This window comes from Equus caballus, chromosome 16 (genome assembly GCF_041296265.1).
Source record: "Equus caballus isolate H_3958 breed thoroughbred chromosome 16, TB-T2T, whole genome shotgun sequence".
NCBI lineage: Eukaryota > Metazoa > Chordata > Mammalia > Perissodactyla > Equidae > Equus > Equus caballus.
The window spans coordinates 47,840,280-47,863,233 of NC_091699.1; the positions used below are offsets into that span (position 1 = coordinate 47,840,280).

The 22,954-nt window shown below is 37.2% G+C and overlaps 1 protein-coding gene across 38 annotated transcripts in view; it reads right to left on the reverse strand.

Moving 5' to 3' along the window:
* DOCK3 (dedicator of cytokinesis 3) overlaps positions 1–22,954 on the reverse strand; it is a 437,902-nt gene that overhangs the window by 285,467 nt on the left and 129,481 nt on the right. For all 38 annotated transcript variants that reach the window (XR_011426887.1, XR_011426886.1, XR_011426884.1 and 35 more), the window contains one exon: positions 16,515–16,611. Coding sequence is in view for 32 of the 38 variants with exons in the window: in XM_023621222.2 (XP_023476990.2) it covers positions 16,515–16,611 (97 nt within the window). In the remaining 6 variants the exon portion in view is untranslated. The remainder of the gene's footprint in view (positions 1–16,514; positions 16,612–22,954) is intronic.

The window sequence follows — 22,954 nt, forward strand, 5'->3', positions numbered from 1 at the left end:
TAAAAAGACAATTGAGGGGCCATGGCCTAATGGTTAAAGTTCTGTGCACTCTGCTTCAGCAGCCCAGGTTTGCAGGTTCGGATCCTGGGCACAGATCTACTCCACCTGTCAGCCATGGTGTGGCAGGGACCCATATACAAAACAGAGGAAGAATGGCACAGATGTTGCCTCAGAGCTAATCTTCCTCAAGCAAAAAAAAAAAAGAGGAAGATTGGCAATAGATGTTAGCTCAGGGCGAATCTTCCCCAGGGGGAAACAAAAAGGCAATTGAATCAGAACAACAAAAACTGAAGATTGAAATGATAAGACAGAGAATATGAAAAGGCTATATACAATATATTTAAAGAAATAAATGAGGATAGTACATAACAGGAAGAAAAGACTGTCAAAATTAACCAGGCAGACTTAAAAAATAACCAAATAGAATTTCCAGAAATGAAAAATGTAATCAATGAAATATGAACTCATAGATGGTTGAACAGCAGATTAGACATGTCTGAAGAAAGAATTAAAAACAAATGAGGGGGCCAGCCCCATGACCAAGTGGTTAAATTCAAACACTCTGCTTCAGCAGCCCAGAGTTTCACTGGTTCGGATCCTGGGCATGGACATGGCACCGCTCATCAAGCCATGCTGAGGCGGCATCCCACAGGCACAACCAGAGGGACCTGCAACTAGAACAGACAACTGTGTACTGGGGGGGCTTTGTGGATAAAAAGAAGAAGAAGAAGAAAAAAAAGACTGGAAACAGATGTTAGCTCAGGTGCCAATCTTCCAAAAAAAAAAAAAAAAATGAGCTAAGTATACAACTTTATAAGGTGGGAAAAGAAAATCTGGATAGACTCACAAAAAAATGTGGAAGGAAATAAAAATAAGAACACAAATTAAATAAATAGAAAATGAAACTATAATTGAGGATCAGCAAAGCCAAAACATTACCTGAACAGTCTACTAAAATAGATAAACCTCTAGCAAGTCTGAGTGAGATGAATAAGGTGGCACAAATAAACAATACTAGAAATGAAAACAGGAAATAACTACGGAACTCCAAGAAGGCAATTTTATGTCTTTACCATTAAAAACTCAAATGAGGTAAAAAATTCTTAGAACAAAGAAATTTTCAAACTTGACCAAAAACTCCCAAATGATTCCAAAACCATTAGAGAAATGAAATCATTAATTTAAAAAAATTATCTCATGAAGAAAACACAATCCTAGATAGTTTAAAGGTGAGTTCTACCAAATATTCAAGGAACAGGTATTCACAATGTTATACAAACTCTTTTAGAAGATAGAAAAAGTGAGAAAACTCTCCAATTCATTTTATGAGGTTAGTATAATCTTGATATCAAAATCAGAAAAGTTCATTGGAGAAAGGGAAATTATACACAGTCTCTCCTGAACATGGGCAAAAAAATGTCAACCAACAGTAGAATGGATAAATATGGTATAACCATATGGAATACTATATAATCATGAAATGAACTACTAATACAACAACATGAATAAGTCTACAAACAATTTTGGGATAAAGTAAAAGGAAGCTGTAGAAAAATACGTACAGAGTAATTATATCCATATAAATACCCAAACAAATATATTTAAGATTCATACTTATTATTCTATATATATGGAAATATATATATTTATATGTATGATATTTATGATATATATGATTTATAGCCAGCCCTGGTGGTTTAGTGGTTAAGATGTGGTGCTTTCACTGCCTTGGCCCAGATTCATTTCCCTGTCAGGGAATCATACCACCCTTCCTTTGGTTGTCATACTGTGCTGGCTGTGTGTTGCTGTGATGCTGCAGGTTATGCCACTGGTATTTCAAATACCAGCAGGGTCAACCTTGGTGAAGACAGGTTTCAGTGGAGCTTCCAGACTAATACAGACTAAGAAGAAGGACCTGGCCACCCACCTCTCAAGAAAATAGGCCACGAAGGGGGCCGGCCCGGTGGCGCAGGGATTAAGTTCACATGTTCCACTTCCGTGGCCCAGGGTTCGCCAGTTCTGATCCCGGGTGCAGACCTGGCACTGCTTGGCAAGCCATGCTGTGGTAGGCGTCCCACATATAAAGTAGAGGAAGATGGGCATGAATGTTAGCTCAGGGCCAGTCTTCCTCAACAAAAAAAAAGAGGAGGATTGGCGACAGAAGTCAGCTAAAGGCTAATCTTCCTCAAAAAAAGAAAAGAAAAGAAAAAGACAATAGGCCATGAAAATCCTATGAATAGGAGCAGAGCACTGTCTGATATAGCACTGGAAGGTGAGAGGAAGGCGCAAAAAGACCAGGCAGGGTTCTGCTCTGCTGTACAAAGGGTTGCTAGGAGTCAGAATTCACTCAATGGCACTAACGATAACAAATATATTGTTGATATATATTTATAAAGAAACAGAGAGGGAAATTAATACAAAATGCAGAACAGTCATTAACAGTGCAGGGCAAGAAGGGAGTGTGATCACAGAGGAGTACAAAAGGGGCTTGAAAGATTTTCAGATTGGTTCTATTCCCTAAGGTGAGTAGTAGGTGCTTGGACTGTTGTTGCTGTTGTTATTTATGCTGTGTACATGAGATATACAAATTCATGTGTGCTAAATTACAAATGTAAAACCACAACAGGAAAACAGGTGCTCATTCAGAGTGAAAGTCACCAAAATAAGTAGGTTGCTTTATGACTCAGAAAAAGGTACATCGATGGGATGATCCCCTGATGGTAGAAACACAATTACTCTCAAAATTTCTAACAGTAAAAAGAATATTCAATGTTTGGGATATGACACGCACGTTTATTCTAAATAAAATAGTTCCCAGGCTAGAACTATATTCAGTTGTAACCTAAGTGATGGCATTAATTGAATAAACTGCAATGCTGACTAGAGAAACTGACCAACTCAAACATCTACTCCTTTTGCTTAGAAATTGGTTTTTTCACGATAGAGTATTTCAATACGTCTTTTTCTTTTAAAAAATCTTTTTTGAAGTTTAATTTACATATAATAAACTATACCTATTCTAACTGTACAATTTAATGAGTTTTACAAAATCTATATACCATGCAACTGCTACAAGAATCAAGACAGACATTTTCCTCATCCTCCAAAGTTTTATACCATATCTTTGCATTTAGGCCCAGCTTCACATCCAGCCCCAATCACTGATTTGCTTTCTATGAATAAACATTAGTTTTATCTATCCTAGAACTTATTAATGAAATCACAGAGTATGTACTCTATCTCCTTTTATTCAGTATGGTTTTTTTTAAACATTGCCACCTGTGCTAACAACTGTTGCCAATTTTCAGTTTTTTTGCTTTTTCTCCTCAAATCCCCCCGGTACATAGTTGTATTTTAGTTGTGGGTCCTTCTATTGTGGCATGTGGGATGCCGCCTCAGCATGGCCTAATGATTAGTGCCATGTCCGCGCCCAGGATCCAAACCAGCGGAACCCTGGGCCACCAAGGCAGAGCACACGAACTTAACCACTCAGCCATGGGGCCGGTCCCTCAGCATGTTTTTAAGATCCATCAATGTTACATCTATGAGGGGTTCATTTATTTTTATTGCTTGGTATTCATTTATATGGATATACCAAAATTTGATTATTCTTCTATTTACAGACATTTGAGACGTCTACAGTATTAACTATTACAAATAAAGCCATAAATATACATTTGTATACAAGTCTCTGTGATAATATATGTTTTCATTTCCCTTGGGTAGATGTATATATCTAACTGCATAAGAAACTGTCATATCATTTTCCAAAAGTTGCACTATTTTACCTTCCCACCAACAGTGTATAAAAGTTGCAGTTGCTCCACATCCTTGTCCACACTTGACACTAAGTCTTTTTAATTTTAGCCATTCTAATAGATCCATAGCGATATCTCATTGAAGTTTTAATTGGCATTTCCCTCATGATCTTTTCACTGTTTACTGGCCATTCATACTTCTTCATCTCTGAATTGTCTATTTAAATGCTTCCCCCTTTTTGGTTGGGTTGTCTTATTATTAAGTTGTAAGAGTTCTTTTTTCAGGATGTAATTCCCTTGTCAGAAATATGTAACAAATTCTTTCTCCCAGTCTGTACTTACCTTTCATTTTATTCACAGTGCATTCCAAAGAACAAAAGTTTTTAATTTTGACAATGTGTGATATGTCAGTTTTTTCATTTATGGTGTGTGCTTTTAATGTCCTATGAAATCCAGACTATCCCTACGTTGCTAAGATTTTCTCTTATGTTTTCATTGTGAAGTTTTATAGTTTTAGCTTTTATATTTGGGTCTACTGTAGGGTATGAGGTAAGGGTCAATGCTCATCTTTCCCCACATATGGATATCCATTTGTCCTCACTTGTTAAAATGACTTTCCTTTTCCTCTTTTAACTGCCTTGTCACCTTTGTCAAAAATTAAATGACATCAGCAAGATGGTGGTATAGGACTTTCCAGCACTTGTCCCCTCACAGAAACATCAATTTGAACAACTTTCTATGCATGAAAATACCTTCACGAGAGCTAAAGATTCCAGGTGAGGGATTACAGCGCATGGGTGGAGCACAGAAAGAACAAAAGATACACTGAAGAGAGTAGGAAAGAGTTTCACCTTACTCCTGTCACTCTTCCGAAAAGCCCAGGCAGCCCAGTGCAGAGAGAGATACCCTTTCCATAAGGGAAGGAGAGTGAAGTGAGCACCTTAACTCCACCGCAGACACCAGCACAAGGCCAACACCAGTGCCAACTGAACCCCATGACCTAGATTCCAGGCAGACTCCCACAGTCCCAGGCTCCAGGCTCACCCTAGCACCACGCTGGCTCCCATGGACCAAGCATCAGGCTGGGGACGCCTCCACGGGACGCAACCTCCAGGTGGGTACCCACGAACCAAGGCTCCCAGCCTGCCCCTGTACCACGCCAGCTCCTGCGGATCTGGTCTCTAGGCCTACTCCACAAACCCAGACTGCCAGCCCCAACCTGCACCAAGCTGACCCCCACGGACCTAGATTCCAGGCTCAATCCTGCACCAACCCAGGTCCAGCCCTCCCATGGGCCCAACCTCCAAGTTAGCACCCACAGACCCAGGCTCCTGGCCCACCCTAGCTCCAAGCTGGCCTACATGGCACCAGCATCCAGACTACCTCACACAGCCTAAAGCTCCAAGTCCACCCCAACACCATGACAGACTGGAGACCAGCTCCAGACTGGCCTCTGTGGCCCCAGAGTCCAGTGTAATCAGGGTACAGGCACGCTCTGGTGAACTCAGGTGACACCAGGCCAGTAACTCCAGATCCACGCTCCAGGACTGCCCCCACAGACTAGGGCTCTAGGTCCATTACAACACCATACCAGTCTTCACAAACCCAGGGATCCAGGCCCACCCCTATGGATTCAGGCAGTCCCAGACACTAGGCTTGCCTCTGTGCTCTCAGGCACCAGGCCTGCCCACAGTGGACCCCAGTGCCAGGCTGGCCCCTGCAGACTCACAACCAGACCCATCCATGTGGACCTAGGTACTAAGCCAACCCCAGTCCCAGATAAGCCTGTACAGATTCAGGCTCAAGGCCCACTGCAGCACCAGGTCAGCCTTTGTGGATCCAGGCTTTCGGCCAACCCCTAAGGAGACATGCTCCAGGCCCACACCCACGGACATAGGATCCAAGCTGGCCCTCATGGACCCAGATGCTAGGCCTGCCCCCATGGACACAGTCACCAGGCCTACCCCAGTTGTGCTCAGCACCTTGTTGGCTGCCATGGAACCAAGATTCAAGCCCACCACTCAAACCCAGGTCCCATACCCACCACTGCAGACATAGGTGCCAGGCCTGCCCCAGTGGACCCAGGTTCCAGCCTGCTCCTATGCACCCATGCACTAGGCCAGCCCCTGTGGACTCAAGCACCAGGTCTGCCTACAAGCTGACCCAGGAACTATGCCTGCCTGCCCAAGGACTTCAAGAGCAAGTCTGCTACCAGAGAGCCCACCCAGAATCTCTGGAACGGCTTTCCCTGAAGAAGCCAGTCACCCAATAAGTTTCAACCCAAAAAGATGTTCTCCAAGGCATATTATAATAAAACTGTCTAAAATTGAACACAAAGAGAAAATTTTAAAAGTAGCAAGAGAAAAACATTAGTCACATACAAGGGAACCTCCATAAGGCTATCAGTGGATTTCTCAGCAGAAACTTTGCAGGCCAACAGATAATGGGCTAATATATTCAAAGTGCTGAAAGAAAAAAACTGTCAACCAAGAATATTTTTCCTGAGAAAGTTGCCCTTCAAAAATGAAGGAGCAATAAAGACTTTCCCACATAAACAAAAGCTGTGGGAGTTCATCACCACTAGACCTGCCTTACAAGAAATGCTAAAGGGAGTTCTTCAAGTTGAAACAAAAGCATACTAACAAAATTAAAACATATGAAATTACAAAACACACCGGTAAAAGTAACAACATAGTCAAATTCAGAATATGCTAAGACGGTATCAGTGGTATGTAAATCACTTTTAACTCTTGTATAAAAGTTAAAAGACAAAAGTTTTAAATATAATTATAGCTAAAATAATGTGTCAATGGATACATCATATATAAAAGATAAACTTGTGACATCAATAACCTAGAATATGGGGAGAGAATTTGAAGTGTAGAGTTTTTGTCTGATTAAAGTTAAGTTATCAGCTTAAAATAGATTGTTATATCCATATTTTACGTAAGCCTCATGGCACCACAAAGCAAAACCCTACAGTAGGTAGGTTACACAAAAGATACACAAAAGAAAAAGAAAAAGGAATCAAAGTATACTACTACAAAATATCAAATCACAAAGGAACACAACAAGAGACCAAGAGAGGAAGAAAGGAACTACAAAAGAGCCAGAAAACAATTTTTTAAATGGCAACAGTAAATCCTTACCTATCAATAATTACTTTAAATTTAAATCAATTAAATTCTCCAATCAAAAGACACAGAATGGCTAAGTGGATAAAAAACAAGATCCAAGAATATGCTACCTATAACACACTCACGTCAGCTTAGAGGACACACATAGGCTGAAAGTAAAAGGATGGAAAAAGATATTCTACACAAATGAAAATGAAAAGATGCAGAGGTAGCTATTTTTATATCAGACAAAATGGACTTTATATAAAGTCAAAAACTGTAACAGAAACAAAGAAGGTAATTATATAATGATAAAGGGGTCAATTCATCAAGAATAAACAACAATCATAAACATATATGCACTCAACATTAGAGCAACCAATGGTAATACACCATTATAATGATTTTTCTCTCCATTTATCTAGGTCTTCTTTAATTTCATTCAGTAATGTTTTGTTGTTTTTAGTGGAAAAGTTTTGAACATATTTCATAAAATTGACCTAATGCTAGCCAAACATGCTTCACAGTTTCCTGGCATATCTTGCACATGGGTAGTAGTGGGGGTAGTTCTGGGGCTCAAAATAGGATATAAGTCTATGTAAGATATAAACAGTCCAATTTTAACATTTTGTTCCCATACAACTATTCTAACAATTCCCCAATGATGATACAAAAGTAATCTAAGAACCCTGGTAAATCATTTCTTCTGCAAATACTTTCAATAAGAACACTGAAAGGAAAATTTACTTCACAAAGAAAATTTAGCCATATAAGAAAAGCAGCATTATAAAATGAAATATCAACTACTTAGTTTATCTTTTACTTAGTTATCATGTCTTCATGGAGACTATAAGTTTTCAAATTAATCTAAGTTGAGTACGTCTGGTATAAAAGCTATATATTATAAGATTAAAATAATCAAATCACTGAAATTTCAACTTGAAAGAAAAAGTAAATTTAAAAATATATGTTTTGGGGCCGGCCCCATGGCTGAGTGGTTAAGTTCATGCACTCCACTGTGGCGGCCCAGGGCTTCGCTGGTTCGGATCCTGGGCACAGACATGGCACTCCTCATCAGGCCACGCTGAGGATGCGTCCCACATGCCACAACTAGAAGGACCCACAACTAAAATATACAACTATGCATTGGGGGGATTTGGGGAGAAAAAGCAGAAAGAAAAAAAAAGAAGATTGGTAACAGTTGTTAGCTCAGGTGCCAATCTTTAAAAATATATACATATATATATGTTTTCATATAAGTAATTTAAAAATCAATTCCTCTCCATTTCAATGGATACAGACAGTAGCGAAGGTAAGTCCACTATTTTACAGAAAAACAAATAAAATTAGTAAATTAAAAATATTGGGAATCAATCATTTAATGAGTCAATTCCCCATTCCTTCAGTGACATCTCATAAATCAATTAGATTTGTGTTTGGCTGCATTTAACAAATCTGATAAAAGGGTTTAACTAAATAGAGGAGGATTATTTTTTCACATGAGAAAAAGTTCAGAAGTAAATAAATCCAGGGCTTTTACAGTGATTCTACAATATCAGCAATATCTTAGACATTTTCCATCTTTGTGCTCTGTAACCCTTGGAAGGTGATTTTTAACTTCATAATCATCATCTCTGGTAATAAGATGGCAGCTCCACCATAGGCCAATGTAGTAAAGTCACTTGTTACAAGAAAAACAATGGCTTTTCCAGAATGTCCTTGTAGAAACTTCTGCTTATAGCTCATGGTCAGAAACACATCACACAGCCTCCCCTAGTTTGAAGGGAGTCTGGAAAGATGGATACTTTAGCTGTACACACTGCCAACCTAAATAGTTTGGACCTCTTTTAATAAGGAAGAAGAGGAATCTGGATACTAGATAGCTACAAGGATATCTGCCAAAATATTCTTTCAGATTTTAAACCTAGCTAAAATAAAATACACTAAAAGTTATCCTCAACTGAAAAAAAGAACCAGCCTTAAATCACTAAAATACTGATTTACATAATATATTTTGAGAGAAAACCCTTTAGAACTATCATTTTGTTATGTACAAAATATATTTTAAAATGTAGCAAGAAAAAAGGCTTGCCCTCCTAAAGATTAAAAATTTTAGGGGCCAGCCCTGCAGTGTAGTGGTTAAGTTCAGCACACTCCACTTCAGTAGCCCAGGTTTGCAGGTTCAGATCTTGGGTGCGGACCTACACCACTTGTCAGCCATGCTGAGGCAGCAACCCACATATAAAAAGTGGAAGAAGACTGGCACAGATGTTAGCTTAGGGCTAATATTCATCCAGCAAAAAAGAGGAAGATTAGCAACAGATGTTAGCTCAGGGCTACTCTTCCTTGGCAAAAAAAAGTAGGGTAGGGTGAAACAGGAGGCTAGGATATATCTGAATATATCTGGAAAATAGGACTAACAGAGGTAGAAAACTTGCTTGAGAAATAGACTACTACAATAGTAAATACCATTCTTATTAAATAACAAAAAAAAGGAAATAAGGAGTAAGCAATTAATTAAACACTTAAGATGTGCCAGGCACTATTCTAAGCTTTTTCTATTTTAAATGACATGATAATCCTAGGAGATACCATTATTATCTCCTAGGAGGAAACCAAGAGGTATAAAATCATGCAGCTAGCAAGCTGTATTTGAACTCATCAGAATCTGAACTCAGAAAGTCTCTTTCCAGAGCCCACGCACTTAGGCACTATATGACGTCCCTCTGCTGAATTCCTCTTATATGCACCCTAAATATACGATGACGTAAGCAAATACGTTCTCAATGTTTGGCAAATCAATATTCTTGGGATGACCATAAAAATAAATTTTATATCTTCTATTCTTGAGGTGGGGCCCCAATATGACATGCCACCTTCCAATTAAAAATTCAATCTTCCAAAGATTAAAAAGACACTATACCGCAGAATTTAGAGAACTGTGCCTTAGTTCCAGTAAAATCTAGAAATTGTTCATTCCTTAGGGATTCCTGAAAAAATAACTTCTCACAGCAATACAAAGTAGAATTGTTACAAAGCATATCATCTTCAGTAACTATGTTCTAGTAGAAATGTGTTTGATATGTTCCCAACATGAAAATATTGCTCCACTAAGCTATATTCCATCACAAAGGAAAAGCAAACTACAAGGTAAACTTTATCAAAGATCTCTGCTTAACTAAAGGTGAGTTTTCAACAGGAAAGCAAAAATTCTAATACTACGTCACCCTAAAATAGTACAAATGATGGAAACAATTTAGCTACAATTATAAATTGCTTCAGTTACACACTTGAGGGAAAATTTATAGTCAAAAATTAATACCAGTACACATACATACCTTTACTATTTATAGTGTCCTATTAATAGACACTATAATTGGATGTTAAACCCTCTTATGGAAAATGCAAACAATTACACAGATTTTTGATGAAGATTTCTTAGTTGTTGGAAAATTCTATTTTTCTCATTGCTGTGATAACTCTAAAAATGAAGAATAAGGATAATTCTGAGTAAAAATTAATCTTCTAGCTTTATTAATAATTGGCCTCAATTGTTATCTTAGCAAAAGGAGGAAGATACCTTCTGTGTGTGATTTATAATGTGCTTTTGGTTAAAAAAACAAGCACTTGTAGCATAAATATCTAAAATTTGAAATCTTTTTGACAGGAATGAGTAATGATGTCATTTTCCACAAATGATGGTTCTCAGATAATCTTTTTCAAATCAAAATAGGATTAGTAGATGGGGAGATTATGGTTTTAACTGCCTCTGAACGATGGGGATTTTCTCTCCTAGCTCAAGTATACATACACTCTTATCAAATATCCCATTATACAAATGAAGGTCACTTCATTGAATCTATTTCTCTCTTTTATAAAGCAGCTTCTTAAGTGATGAAACTACTATCATTCTAAATATCACCTATATGAGAGAATACACATCGTTATGCATACCTGGAGAGACATATAGTTAATATCAAAAACAGGATAATGCAATTAACATTGATTGTTTGAAGCTTTATATGTAATTTTATTTAGTCTCTAACAATCCTCTGAAATAGTTTTTTGTGCTAGAAATGAGTATTATAAAGTTAAGACCTAATAACAAGCCCAACATAGAAGGTAAAACACTCAGATTAAAGACCAGATCCAAAGCCCTTTCTCTAGTCATACTTACTTGCTGTGATAAAAGCTAAACATAGCAAATAAAGTAGTATAATCTCTTACCTTAAACTCTTGTATACACATCTTACTCACTTAATACTGGTAGTACTATTTTACAATATTATTTTTTTAATGAACACTTTATTTTATTTTTTCCTAACAATTAAAATAATATATATTCACAATTCAAAATTTTGAAAACAGAAAGGTAAGAAAAAGAAGACATCTAACATCTTAACCCTTCAATTAATGTCCATTAATATCCTGGTGCATTTTCTTAATTTTTCTTCCAAATATGTTTTCAGAATACAGGTGAGAATATGCTTTATACATAATTTGTGTATTAATTTTCACTTTATTATAAAACACACTATTTAAATTTTTCTAATGGCTCTTTAGATGTAAGTCTTAATTGGACCATAGTTGGCACATTCAGCGAAATAAATTTATTTTTGCTATTGCAAATAATGCTTCAATGGAAATAGTTATGAAATAGAAATTCACCCCCTCCCATACTTAACATTATCTTAAAACAAATTCCAAGAATTAGAATTACTAAGGTCTGAAGAATTTTAAGGCTTTTCCTAAATCGTTTTTCAAATATGCTAACCAAACTGGATTATCTACCAGCAAGTATGGAGGTATTCATTTCAGTAGAAATTCAATGGCAGAGGATAAGTCCCACCTTCTCACCTGTTAATTGGAAGGAGAATTTATTATTTTATTGATTTAATTTGCCTCTCTTTGATTATTACTAAGACTGAATATTTCCTTAATGTAATGTTTTATGAATGGCTTGTTCGTATCCTTTGCTGATTATCTATTGGTGTCTTTACTGGTTTTCTTATTGATTTTTATGCACTTTCAGAGAAATGTATTAATCTTTATAGTCACATATGTTGAGACTTGTTTCTCACAGTTTACTGTTTGTCTTTTATTTATATCAATTTCCAATTGTTTTCAAAATGAAATAAACTAGACTTCAGAAGTTGTCAACCTAGAATCATTCTGGCTCTTAAGTATACTCCTTCTCAAAGAACAGCCATGTAATTAATTGCCTCTTAGTAAAGTTAGATTAAGAAAATAACTATAAGGTTTGAAATGAATTAGGAAAAAAAGAATATTTAACTCTCTGACTGAGTTTAGTAATGTAACAGACGTTTATTCTCTTCCAATAGAAAGTCATTTGGAGAAGACTTGTATTTGTTTTTAATTTAATTGGCTGCATGTCTGATCTCCTACATGCATAATAGAATAAAAACAACCATTTGACATTTGCCATATTAATAATAGGTTAAAAAGAATTAACCAGAAAGACTGTGATTTGTTAAAATGGCAAAGAAAGACAACATTCCATTCATCAAAGGGTAAATTTCAAAACTATAATGGTAATTTCAAACTCTGAGTATAAAACATAAAAATCATTGGTTGCAGTAGTCGTCTTTTCAATACAGCCTCCAACTTTCAAGTTTTTGCGTATCTCTAGAAAATTGGTAAGTAAGTACGTAAGTCTCAAAGCACCCCTAAAAGATTTTTCAAAATTTAAATGTTCTAACCTAATGTACCAAATAGCAGCTCCAAATTATCCAGAATATTTTTTAGGAGGATCAGCTACTATAAAAGAAGACATTATATTCGCACAATTTTAACCTTTAGGCACAATATATTTATCTTCACAAATGTATATCAAGTTATCAAAACATTTTAAAGGGAAGTTTGGGTGATTCTAATGATTCCTACCAACTTCACTACTTTTTCATGTTTTACCTAAAATTCACTTGTCCACATAAATAATATGTTAAAGTGATAGTGAACGCATAATTCCACTATTTCACAGATTTGGCAAAAGAAGACAAATACATTAGAACTTTACACACAATTTCCACAATTGCTATGGCAGAGATTGCTAGTGATCCCCTCAGTATTCACTCCTCCCTCTTCCACAGTAACAGAAGTGCTGATTTTCGGTTAGTATATGGCCATCTGGAAAAAAGATCAATTCTCAGTCTCTGTTTTAGCTAGAGGTTACCCTGTGATTGAGTTTTGACCACCAAGAAAGTAGGCAGAAAACATTTTGTGCAACTTGCAAGAAGAGTTTTTAAAAGGAAGGAGTGTGCTCTTTTTCTTTCCCTTGCACCATCCTACAGCTGCAGTGCAGGTGTGCTATCAAGAGCAGCCATTTTGGGCTACAAGGCTGAAGCATTGTAATGAAAAAAGTAGAGCAAGAGGCAGAATGAGCCTGAGTCTTGACAACTGCAGAGCTGCCATACCGAATCCAGACTGCTTGTGCTTACTTGAAAAAGAAATAAATGTCTATTGTGTTTAAGACACTATTAATTTTTAAGGGAGTGTCATTCCAGATAATCTTCACCCCAATTAATGCAACTTCCATAGCAGAAGATGGTAATAAGCAACTACTAAAATCACAATAAATTGTATGCTAGATGTATTAAAAGGATTTAATTCAGAAGATAAAATAATGTACTTATTAAGAGCCCTGGAGTCTAACAAACTTGGATTTGGGCTATGGCGGGGCATTTATTACTTAACTAACTGCGGGCACATTCCTTATTCTCTCTAAGGATCAGTTTCCAATCAATAATATGAGAGAGTTATAGTAATTGTAGTGATAATTAGAATGAGATAATGTATGTACAATATGAAGCACAGGCACAACGTACGCACTCGAATATGTTATATCATCATTCCTATGAAATAAATAAATAACTTATCATTCGTGTTATTTTTAATGAGTTAACATAGGAACTATATCACTCCCCAACAAAGGCTTCTCTTATATTAATCAGAAGTGCTCCTGAGTTATGTAACTTTTCAAAATTGTTTTCTTGATGGAGAGTAAAGAAAATTTAAGGAGATTAAGAGGAAGTCCATCTGTAAAATGTGTTTCTATTTCATATACTTATTATGATTTAAGAGTACTACCAACTTAAGAAGTTGTTTATTAACTATCAGTGACGGACTCAACTTTACACCAAAAAAGTGCTACCATTTATATTTTAAATCCAAATGTTAGAAAATGTGTATCTTCCTGTAATCTAAATTCAGATTACTTCTTCCTTGCATACAGAAATGAGTACCATTAATTTTTTAAAGAGTTGCTAAACACTCTTCTCTATGGATTTTATTTATTCTGGTTTTTAAAAATTCTTTTCCTTTAGGGTCTAAACAGTTAAGTATACACATGTCATTTATTTTCTTAAATACATTTTATTTAACCTAATATATGTAAAATATCATTTCAACATATAGGAAATATAAAAAAGTATTAACAAAATATTTTCCATTAATTTCTATGTACTAAGTCTCAGAACTCTAGCATCTATTTTATACTTAGAGCACACCTCACTTCAGATGCTAAATTTTCATAATAATATTTCATCTGTATTTATATTTCATCAAGTTTACAGTTAGAAAACATATACTAAGATACTCAAGTTGTTCCAAATATACTTAAAAGTTTTCCCCAAAACTGAATTAAGTACTAAAAAAATGCTTCTCCTTTCATATTTACATTCACAGTGACAAAACCAGTTCATTTCTTTTAGTATAATTCATTTGACCTTCAGTAATCAGTTATCCGATTCTGCAGTTATCAGTGTAGAGACTACATCTATCCAAGTTAAGTTAATCACTCTTATGTTAAATCAGCAGTATTAACATCGAATCCAAAGAGGTACTGCATAAATTGAAAAGTAATTATAAATTAATCAATATCAAAAATTGTTCAAATGTATGTTATAGTGTCTGTAGTCAATTCAAATAACATTGTCAATTATAATTAAAATCTGCATATTAATTCATGTTAAAATCTGTAAAATCATTATTAGTGATTTGTTTTACAAAATGTTTGTTTTCACAAAAATTCTTGGGTCTATCTGTCTACGTCACAAATAAGGTCTTTCCTTCCTTGGAGTTTCAAATTTAATTTGTTCACAGAGAGTACGATATCAGGGAGAAAATGTAAAGCACACCGAGATTTTTTGTCATTTCAGCAGGACAAGGATGGAAAGCAGAGTTCTGTCCACACAGTGTACTACAGAGGGGCGCTGCCACAATAATGTGTGAGGGCAGGAGGTGGCAGTGTGGAAGTCAGATTCTCCCCGCACAGGTTCAGCTGGGGAGAACACCACCTTATTACTGCAGAGGCAGTGGAAATCAAGAGCTCCAACCACAAGTTCCTCTGTGAAAGGATGCTTCTTCCTTACTTCAGAACACAGGAGGAAGTCAGAGTTTTGCCCACAGAACTCTACAGGGCAAGGGAACCACCTTGTTAATATTGAGTAGTTGTGAAAGCCAAAGTCCCACCCGCAGGCTCTGCTAAGGAGAGGTGCCACCTTGTAACTGCTGGTGGGGTGGAAGTCAGAATCCTCTCTACAGACTCCACTGAGGAGAGGTACTGCTATATTACTGTAGAGGGGAGGGGTAGAAGCCAGAGTTCAGCCCACAGGCTCCAATGGAGAGGGACATCTCCTTGTTACTGCAGGTGGGGGGAAGGGTGTGTGTGTAAGAGCTCTGGCCACAAATTCCACTGCTACAATGCCTGTTGGAGTGGGAGGGAGCGCAGCTTTTTTGTGACATTCTCCTAGAGAATAGGCAGGATAAGTTAAAAGGTTTCTGTCTTGTTGGGTCATCCTTTGGCTAGAGAGAACAGGCTTTCCTTGGTGCTATTTTTTTGTCTGCACCCAGAGCATTTCCAGGTTGTAGGATTCTCTAGAGCCCAGGCCAGGACATATGGGAGGCAAGAAAAAACAACAATCAGGGAATTCCCTTAATCCTTAAATCCCAAGGTCCCTAGTCAGTCCACCTTCTTTCTCTAATTTTCAGAGTTTTCATGGGTTTTATCCATGATTTTTGTTTTGATGACTAGGAGGAGTAAAATAGAACGTATTTACTCCATCTTGTTCGAATCCAACCCTGTCACTTATTTTTAATCTAGATTTTTTGTCTCTTACCACTCTCTGTAAATTTCCAAAGCATATGGACTGGGTTTTTATCAATCTTTCTATTAATTGTTAGCCTAACAAAAAGTGTCATACATGATGTATCCTTTAAGCTTAGTAGCTGCTAAGAAACTGTTGATACAACTTCTTGGCCTTTACCATGAGGTTCACAATGTAACTCTCATGTTTGTTCACTCATTCAATAAATACTTGTTTTATGAAAGCTTCTGGGGATACAGCAATGAGTAAGACAGCTAAAATGCCTGATGGTATGGAACTTACATTCTACTGACTGGGATAGGATAGAAGGACTGCAGGCACATGAATAATGTGTCCTCTTCAGGTTGGACAAAGCTCAGTCTACTGTGTTTCAGTGAATATTAGGAACATACATTTGAAAAACTGCAAATATTCAGAAATCTAAAAATCTGCAATTGGCGTAAGTAAGATAATTTTTTTTTCACTTGGTACAATGTAACTCTAATGCTCTAGTAAACTAGTTATCGACTACTTACCACGTAAAGTTGCTTCCACAGACTGGCCCATTCCTGTAGAGTTGCTGTAACCTCAGTCACAATAGAATCTTCGAGTGGAACCACAGTTTCATACTGCCTAGAACCAGAGCACAACAAACAGCCACATTATCTTTGATAAAACACCAGAACACTATCTACTGCCCTTTCCAATCTGTGTAACTCAAATTTTAAATTCATGCAAACATAGAGAAGTACATCTAATTGATTAAAGACGCTTTTGCAGTAATACACTGCAATAGTGTCAATGAACTGAATAAATATAAAAACATTTCGGTTTTACTATATAAATCCTCAATCTTACTTTTAGAAATACTGTCTTTAAGAGGAAGTAGTTCAAGATTAAAGCATAGGAAGATCCCGAACTCACTTCCTCCCACCAACACATCAAATCTGTAGCAACGTATAGAACAATTTCCTCTGAAAAAGATCTAAAAACTAGCTGAACAGCTCCTCCACAACAAAGAATAAAAGGGCCACATCAAGACTGGTTGGAGAGGTAGAGACACTGTCTTACCAAAAACCCCACCACCCAGGGCAGCAACCCACAATTGGAAGAGATCTCACAAGTACGGAGCTTCTCCCTGAGGAGCAAGGGGTTCAAGCCCCAACATCAAGCACTCCAACTCTTAAGACTTGCACCAGAGAGATGAGACCCCAAAACACCTGGCTTTACATCCAAAAGACCTAAAGGACTGTAGGAAACAAATTCCACTCTTAAAGGGCTCATGCATAGACGTACTCACTCACTCGCACTTAGCCCTAGCACAAAAGCAGCAGTCTGGCAAGCACTTAGACCATATGTGAAGGAGAATCATTTCCTAATCTTAAAGTGTTTGCAGAGGGACAGGGGTGTGTTGGACCTCTCTCCAGGGACAAAAGCACTGGTGGGCAACATTTTTACATTCTCCCTCTACCCTGCTCGCACAGGCAGTCTGGCTCCACCCCTGCACTCTCCCACAGCCTGCTAAATGCCATAAGCTTGCCCCACCCCTGTGTTATCCCTAGAGCCCTGCCAAAGCTGACAGGCAGGCACATGCCAGCCTGGTGCTCCCCTGTGTCCTTGCCTGAGCCAGGAGACACCCTTTGAAGGCCTGGCTCTGGTGGCCAGTGGGGCTTGCATTTCTGAGTCCCACAAGACTGAAATAATCAGACAGTTATTGGCAAGCTACTACCCCAAGGGCACCACAAAGACAACAAACTAAAACACACCCCCAGTCCTCCTATGATTACTTCTTGAAGACTGGAAGAGGTAGCTGTTTCACCTAATACATAAAGACAAACACAGAGAGTCAAGCAAACAAAGGAATATGTTCCAAATGAAAGAACAAGATAAACTCCTGAAAAAGCCCTTAATGAAACAGAGATAAGTAATTTACCTGACAAAGAGTTCAAAGCAATGGTCATAAAGATGTTCACAAATCTTGAAAGAATGAATGAACACAGAGAGAACTTCAATAAAAAGATTAAAAGTATAAGAAAGTACCAAACAGATGTCACAAAGCTGAAGAACACAATAACTGAACTGAAAAATACACTAGAGGGAGGGGCCGGCCTGGTGGCACAGTGGTTAAGTTTGTGCACTCCGCTTCGGCAACCCGGAGTTCATGGGTTCAGATCCCGGGCGCAGACCTACACACCACTCATCAAGTCATGCTGTGGTGGTGTCCCATATATAAAATAGAGGAAAACTAGCATAGATGTTAGCTCAGGGACAATCTTCCTCAAGCAAAAAGAGGAGGATTGGCAACAGATGTTAGCTCAGAGACAATCTTCCTCACCAGAAAAAAAAAACAAAACTACTAGAGGGAATCAAAAGCTGATTAGGTGAAGCAAAAGAAAGGCTCAGCGATGTGGAAGACAGGGCAATGGAAGTCACCCAAACAGTAGCAAAAAGAAAAAAAAAAATTTAAGTGAAGATATCTTAAAGGACCTCTAAGATAACATCAAGCAGAACAATGCTCACATTATAGGAGTCCCAGAGGAGAAGAGACAGAGGGACAAAACCTTACTTGAAGCAATAATGGCTGAAAAATTCCCTAACCTGAAGAAAGAAAGAGACATGTAGAACCAGAGAGCCCAGAGACTTCCCAAAAGAATGAACCCAAGGACACTCACACCAAGACACATTATAATTAAAATATCAACAGTTAAAGAGAGAATCTTAAAAGCAGCAAGAGAAAAACAACTTTTTACATATGAGGCTACTCCCATATGACTATATAGGAGATTTTTCAGCAGAAATTCTGCAGTCCAGAAGGGAGTGGCATAATATATTCAAAGTGCTGTAAGCAAAAAACTTCCAACCAAGAATACTCTACCCAGCAAGGCTATCATTCAGAATTGAAGGAGAGACAAAGAATTTTCTACACAAGCAAAAGCTAAAGTAGTTCACCACCACTAAACCAATCTTACAAGAAATGTAAAAGGGCCTTCTTTAAGCTAAAAAGAAAGGACACTAATTAGTACAAGAAAACATGTAAAAATTTCACTGGTAAATATATAATAAAGGTTGTGCACTAATCACTTACAAAGCTAGTATGAAGGTTAAAAGACGAAAGTGGTAAAAATAACCTTAAGTACAATAATTGGCTAAGGACACACAAAATAAAAAGATGCAAAATGTGACATCAAAAATATAAAACGTGGGAGAAGAAACGTACAAATGTAGAGTTTTAGACTGCATTCAAACTTAACTTGCTATCAACTTACAATAGACTGTTATATATATGGGTTATATATGTGAGCCTCATGGTAACCACAAAGCAAAAACCTATAGTAGATACACAAAAGATAATGAGAATGGAATCTAAACATAACACTAAAGAAAGTCATCAAACCACAAGGGAAGAGAGCAAGAGAAGACGACAGGAACAGACAGGATCTACAAAACAGCCAGAAAACAATTAACAGAATGGCAGTAAGTACATACCTATCTATAATTGCTTTAAATGTAAATGAACTAATGCTCCATTCAAAAGATACAGAGTGGCTGAATGGATAAAAACAAGACCCTTCTATATTCTGACTACAAGAGAATTGCTTCAGATCTAAGGATACACACAGACTGAAAGTGAAGGGATGGAAAAAGATATTTCATGCAAAAGGAAACCGAAAGAAAGCTGGGGTAGCTACACTTGTATCAGACAAAATATACCTAAAAACAAAGACTGTAATAAAAGACAAAGATGGGCATTACATAATGATAAAGAGATCAATCCAATAAGAAGATAAAACATTTGTAAATATTTATGCATGCAAAACAGGAACACCTAAATATAAAAAGCAAATATTAATAAAACTAAAGTGAGAAATTGACAGCAATACGGTAATAGCAGGGGACTTAACACTCTGCTTACATCAATAGATAAATCATCCAGATTGAAAACCAGTAAGGAAACATAAGCCTTAAGCAACAAATGAGACCAGATGGACTTAATAAATATATATAGAACATTCTATCCAAAAGCAGCAGAATATACATTCTTCTCAAGTACACATAAAACATTCTTCAGGATAGATCACATGTTAGGCCAAAAAACAGGTTAAGGTGATACATCACATTAACAAAATGAAGGATAAAAATCATATGATTATCTCAATAGATGCAGAAAATGCATTTGATAATATTCAACATCTATTTATGATAAAAACTTCCAACAAAGTGGGTATAGAGGGAACGTACCTCAACATAATCAAGGCCACCATATACAACAAGCCCACAGTTAACATCTTACTCAACAGTGAAAAACTGAAAGCTTTTCCTCTAAAGTCAGGAACAAGACAAGAATGCCCACGCTCACCACTTTTATTAAACATAATACTGGAAATTTTAGCCAGAGCAATTGGGCAAGAAAAAGAAATAAATGGCATCCAATTTGGAAAGAAAGAAGTAAAAATGTCACCATTTACAATATTTAATTCTTAATTGGATCCTGAACCACATCCTCTCCCTCAAGAAAACAAACAAAAACAGCTATAAAGGACAATTCTTGGGAAAATTAGGGACATTTGAATATGGACTATATATTTTACAGTTCTATTGTACCAATGTTAAATTTCCTGAGTATAATAATTATATTGTGATTATGTTAGAGAATGTCCTTTTTCTTAGGAGCTATGTACTGAAATATTTAGCAGTGAAGTGTTAGGATACCTAAAACTTACTCTCGTGTATAAAAGCAGGGCTGGGAGGAGAACATGAGTACAACACAGAAAAATACTGGGAACTGGTGAGTCTAAGGGAAAGGATATGGGTGTTAATTTATATTATTCTTGCAACTTGTAAGATTTAAAACTTTTCAAAATTAAAAAAATTAGATTAAAAGAGTCAGATGTTTTTAAAGGATTACATAGAAGACATTCCAAAACCAACTATGTTGCCATCTGCCATTCAGTTATGGTTATGAAGGCTATAACTTGAGTCTTTTACACTGTATTCTACTTCCTCTTCTTTCATTCTCCCTCAAACCTCTGATCAGTTTTTCACTCCTACCACTCTACCCAAACTGCTCTTAACAAGATCTTCAATCTTACTCAATTTCAATAACACAAGACATATTTGATTAGTCCATCCTCTAAATATTTTCTTTGCTTGGTCTCCAAGATACTCCTGTTTCATTTCTCCACCTACCTCATTGTCCACAACTTTTCAGATTCTTTTGACTGACTCTCCTCTCCCCCATCTTTAAACACTACAGTTCCCCAGTCTTCTGTCTTCACTCACTTCATCTCTATCTACAGTAACTCCTTTACTGTTATCCACCCCGATAGCTTTAAATACTACCCAAATGCTGATGACTTGCAAATTTATGTCTCTAGCCCCAGACCCTCCCCAGAACTCCACATTCATATAGCCAATCGCCTACCCATCATCTCCACTTGAATATGTAAGAGATTTCAAATTTAACATGTCCAAAATTGAATTCTTTTATTTCCTCCCCAAATCATATCCTTCCCAAACTTTTGCATCTCAGTGAATGGCAACTAAATTCTTACAGTTATTAAGATCAAAATCCCCGGAGTCATCTTCAATTCCTCTTTTCTCTAATCTATATGCTATCAGCAAATCGTGTCAGCTCTAACTTCAAAATATATATGGCACCTTATCACTTCTTATCACTCCAGTGAACACCTGAGTCCAAGCTATCACGTCATCTTCCATGGACTACTGTAATTCGCTCCAGGTGTCCCTACTTCCGCTCTTGCACCACTAACAGTTCTAGTCTCAACAAAGCAGCCCAGAATAATCCTTTTAAAATTAAACAAGAATATGTCCCTTCTCTTTTCAAAGGCCTTTAGTAGCTTCCTGGTTCACTCAGTAAAAGCTAATACCCCTCACATGGACTACAAGGCCCTACAATATTCATTCCCTTGCTGCCACTCTGGGCTTATCTCCTTTTATTGCCCTCACCTCTAGGTACAGCACTATAGTCAAATTGTCTGCCCTACTATCCCTGAACAGGACAGGCCAATGCTGCATGTAAAGGAAGAAAACAGAGTAGGGAGAAAACTCATGAATTAATAGTACTTAAGGGCCTGGGAAGCAGAATAAGACTCTGAATAGAATACAAAGTGAGGCCAAAGAGGAAGATGCAAAAAAAGAGAAGTTCATCAAAGTAATATTTATTAACAGTGAAAAAAAGGAATAAGGAGAACTAACTCACAAATATAATAGGGAACAGAGTAAAAATATCATGCATTAAAAAATAGGACATTAACCCATTAAAGTGGTTATTTCTGTATGAGAGTATCATGAGTGCTTTTATTTCTTCTTCACACATCCCTGGTATTTTCAGAGGTTTAAGCCTTGTTAGGACTGGTCTATTTCAATTTTGCCCAAACTCCTATGGTTTGGTCCTTGCTCTAAGGGCATGGCCCTCACTTACAGGGTATGGGTCTTCAGGGGTTTCAACAGAAAGCCCAAAATATTTTACCAAGGCCCCTACAATGCCAGCCCTTGAAGTCTACTATTTTTCTCACCAGTATTAGGTGGCTGGTGAAGTCTACTCAGTTTTTTAGCCTGCTAGCTGTACTCTTCTACTAAGATTCCTGGAGTCTTGCAAAGCCCAAAAGAAGCTAGGACTCACTCAATCACATATGGGGAATTTGTATGCAAATTAAGGTCCTAATTCTCTGGGATTCCCTCCTCTATGGGATTTTGCCTCTTAATTTCCAGCCTCTTTGAGAGTTCCAAACTCCAATTCATGTTTCCTCAGCCCTAAAAGACTACCACTTTCTGTTCGGGGTCTGTTCCACCACATCACAACAAACTGAAAAGTTCTGTAGGAAAAAAAGCCAAAGTAAATATGAACTCTCCTTGTGTGCATCCCTTCCCTCAAGGATCTCAGTCCCTCAACGTCCTGCCTACACTGATTGCTCTTCAGCACCTGCAGAAAAATCTTTTAAAATATTTTCTTCAG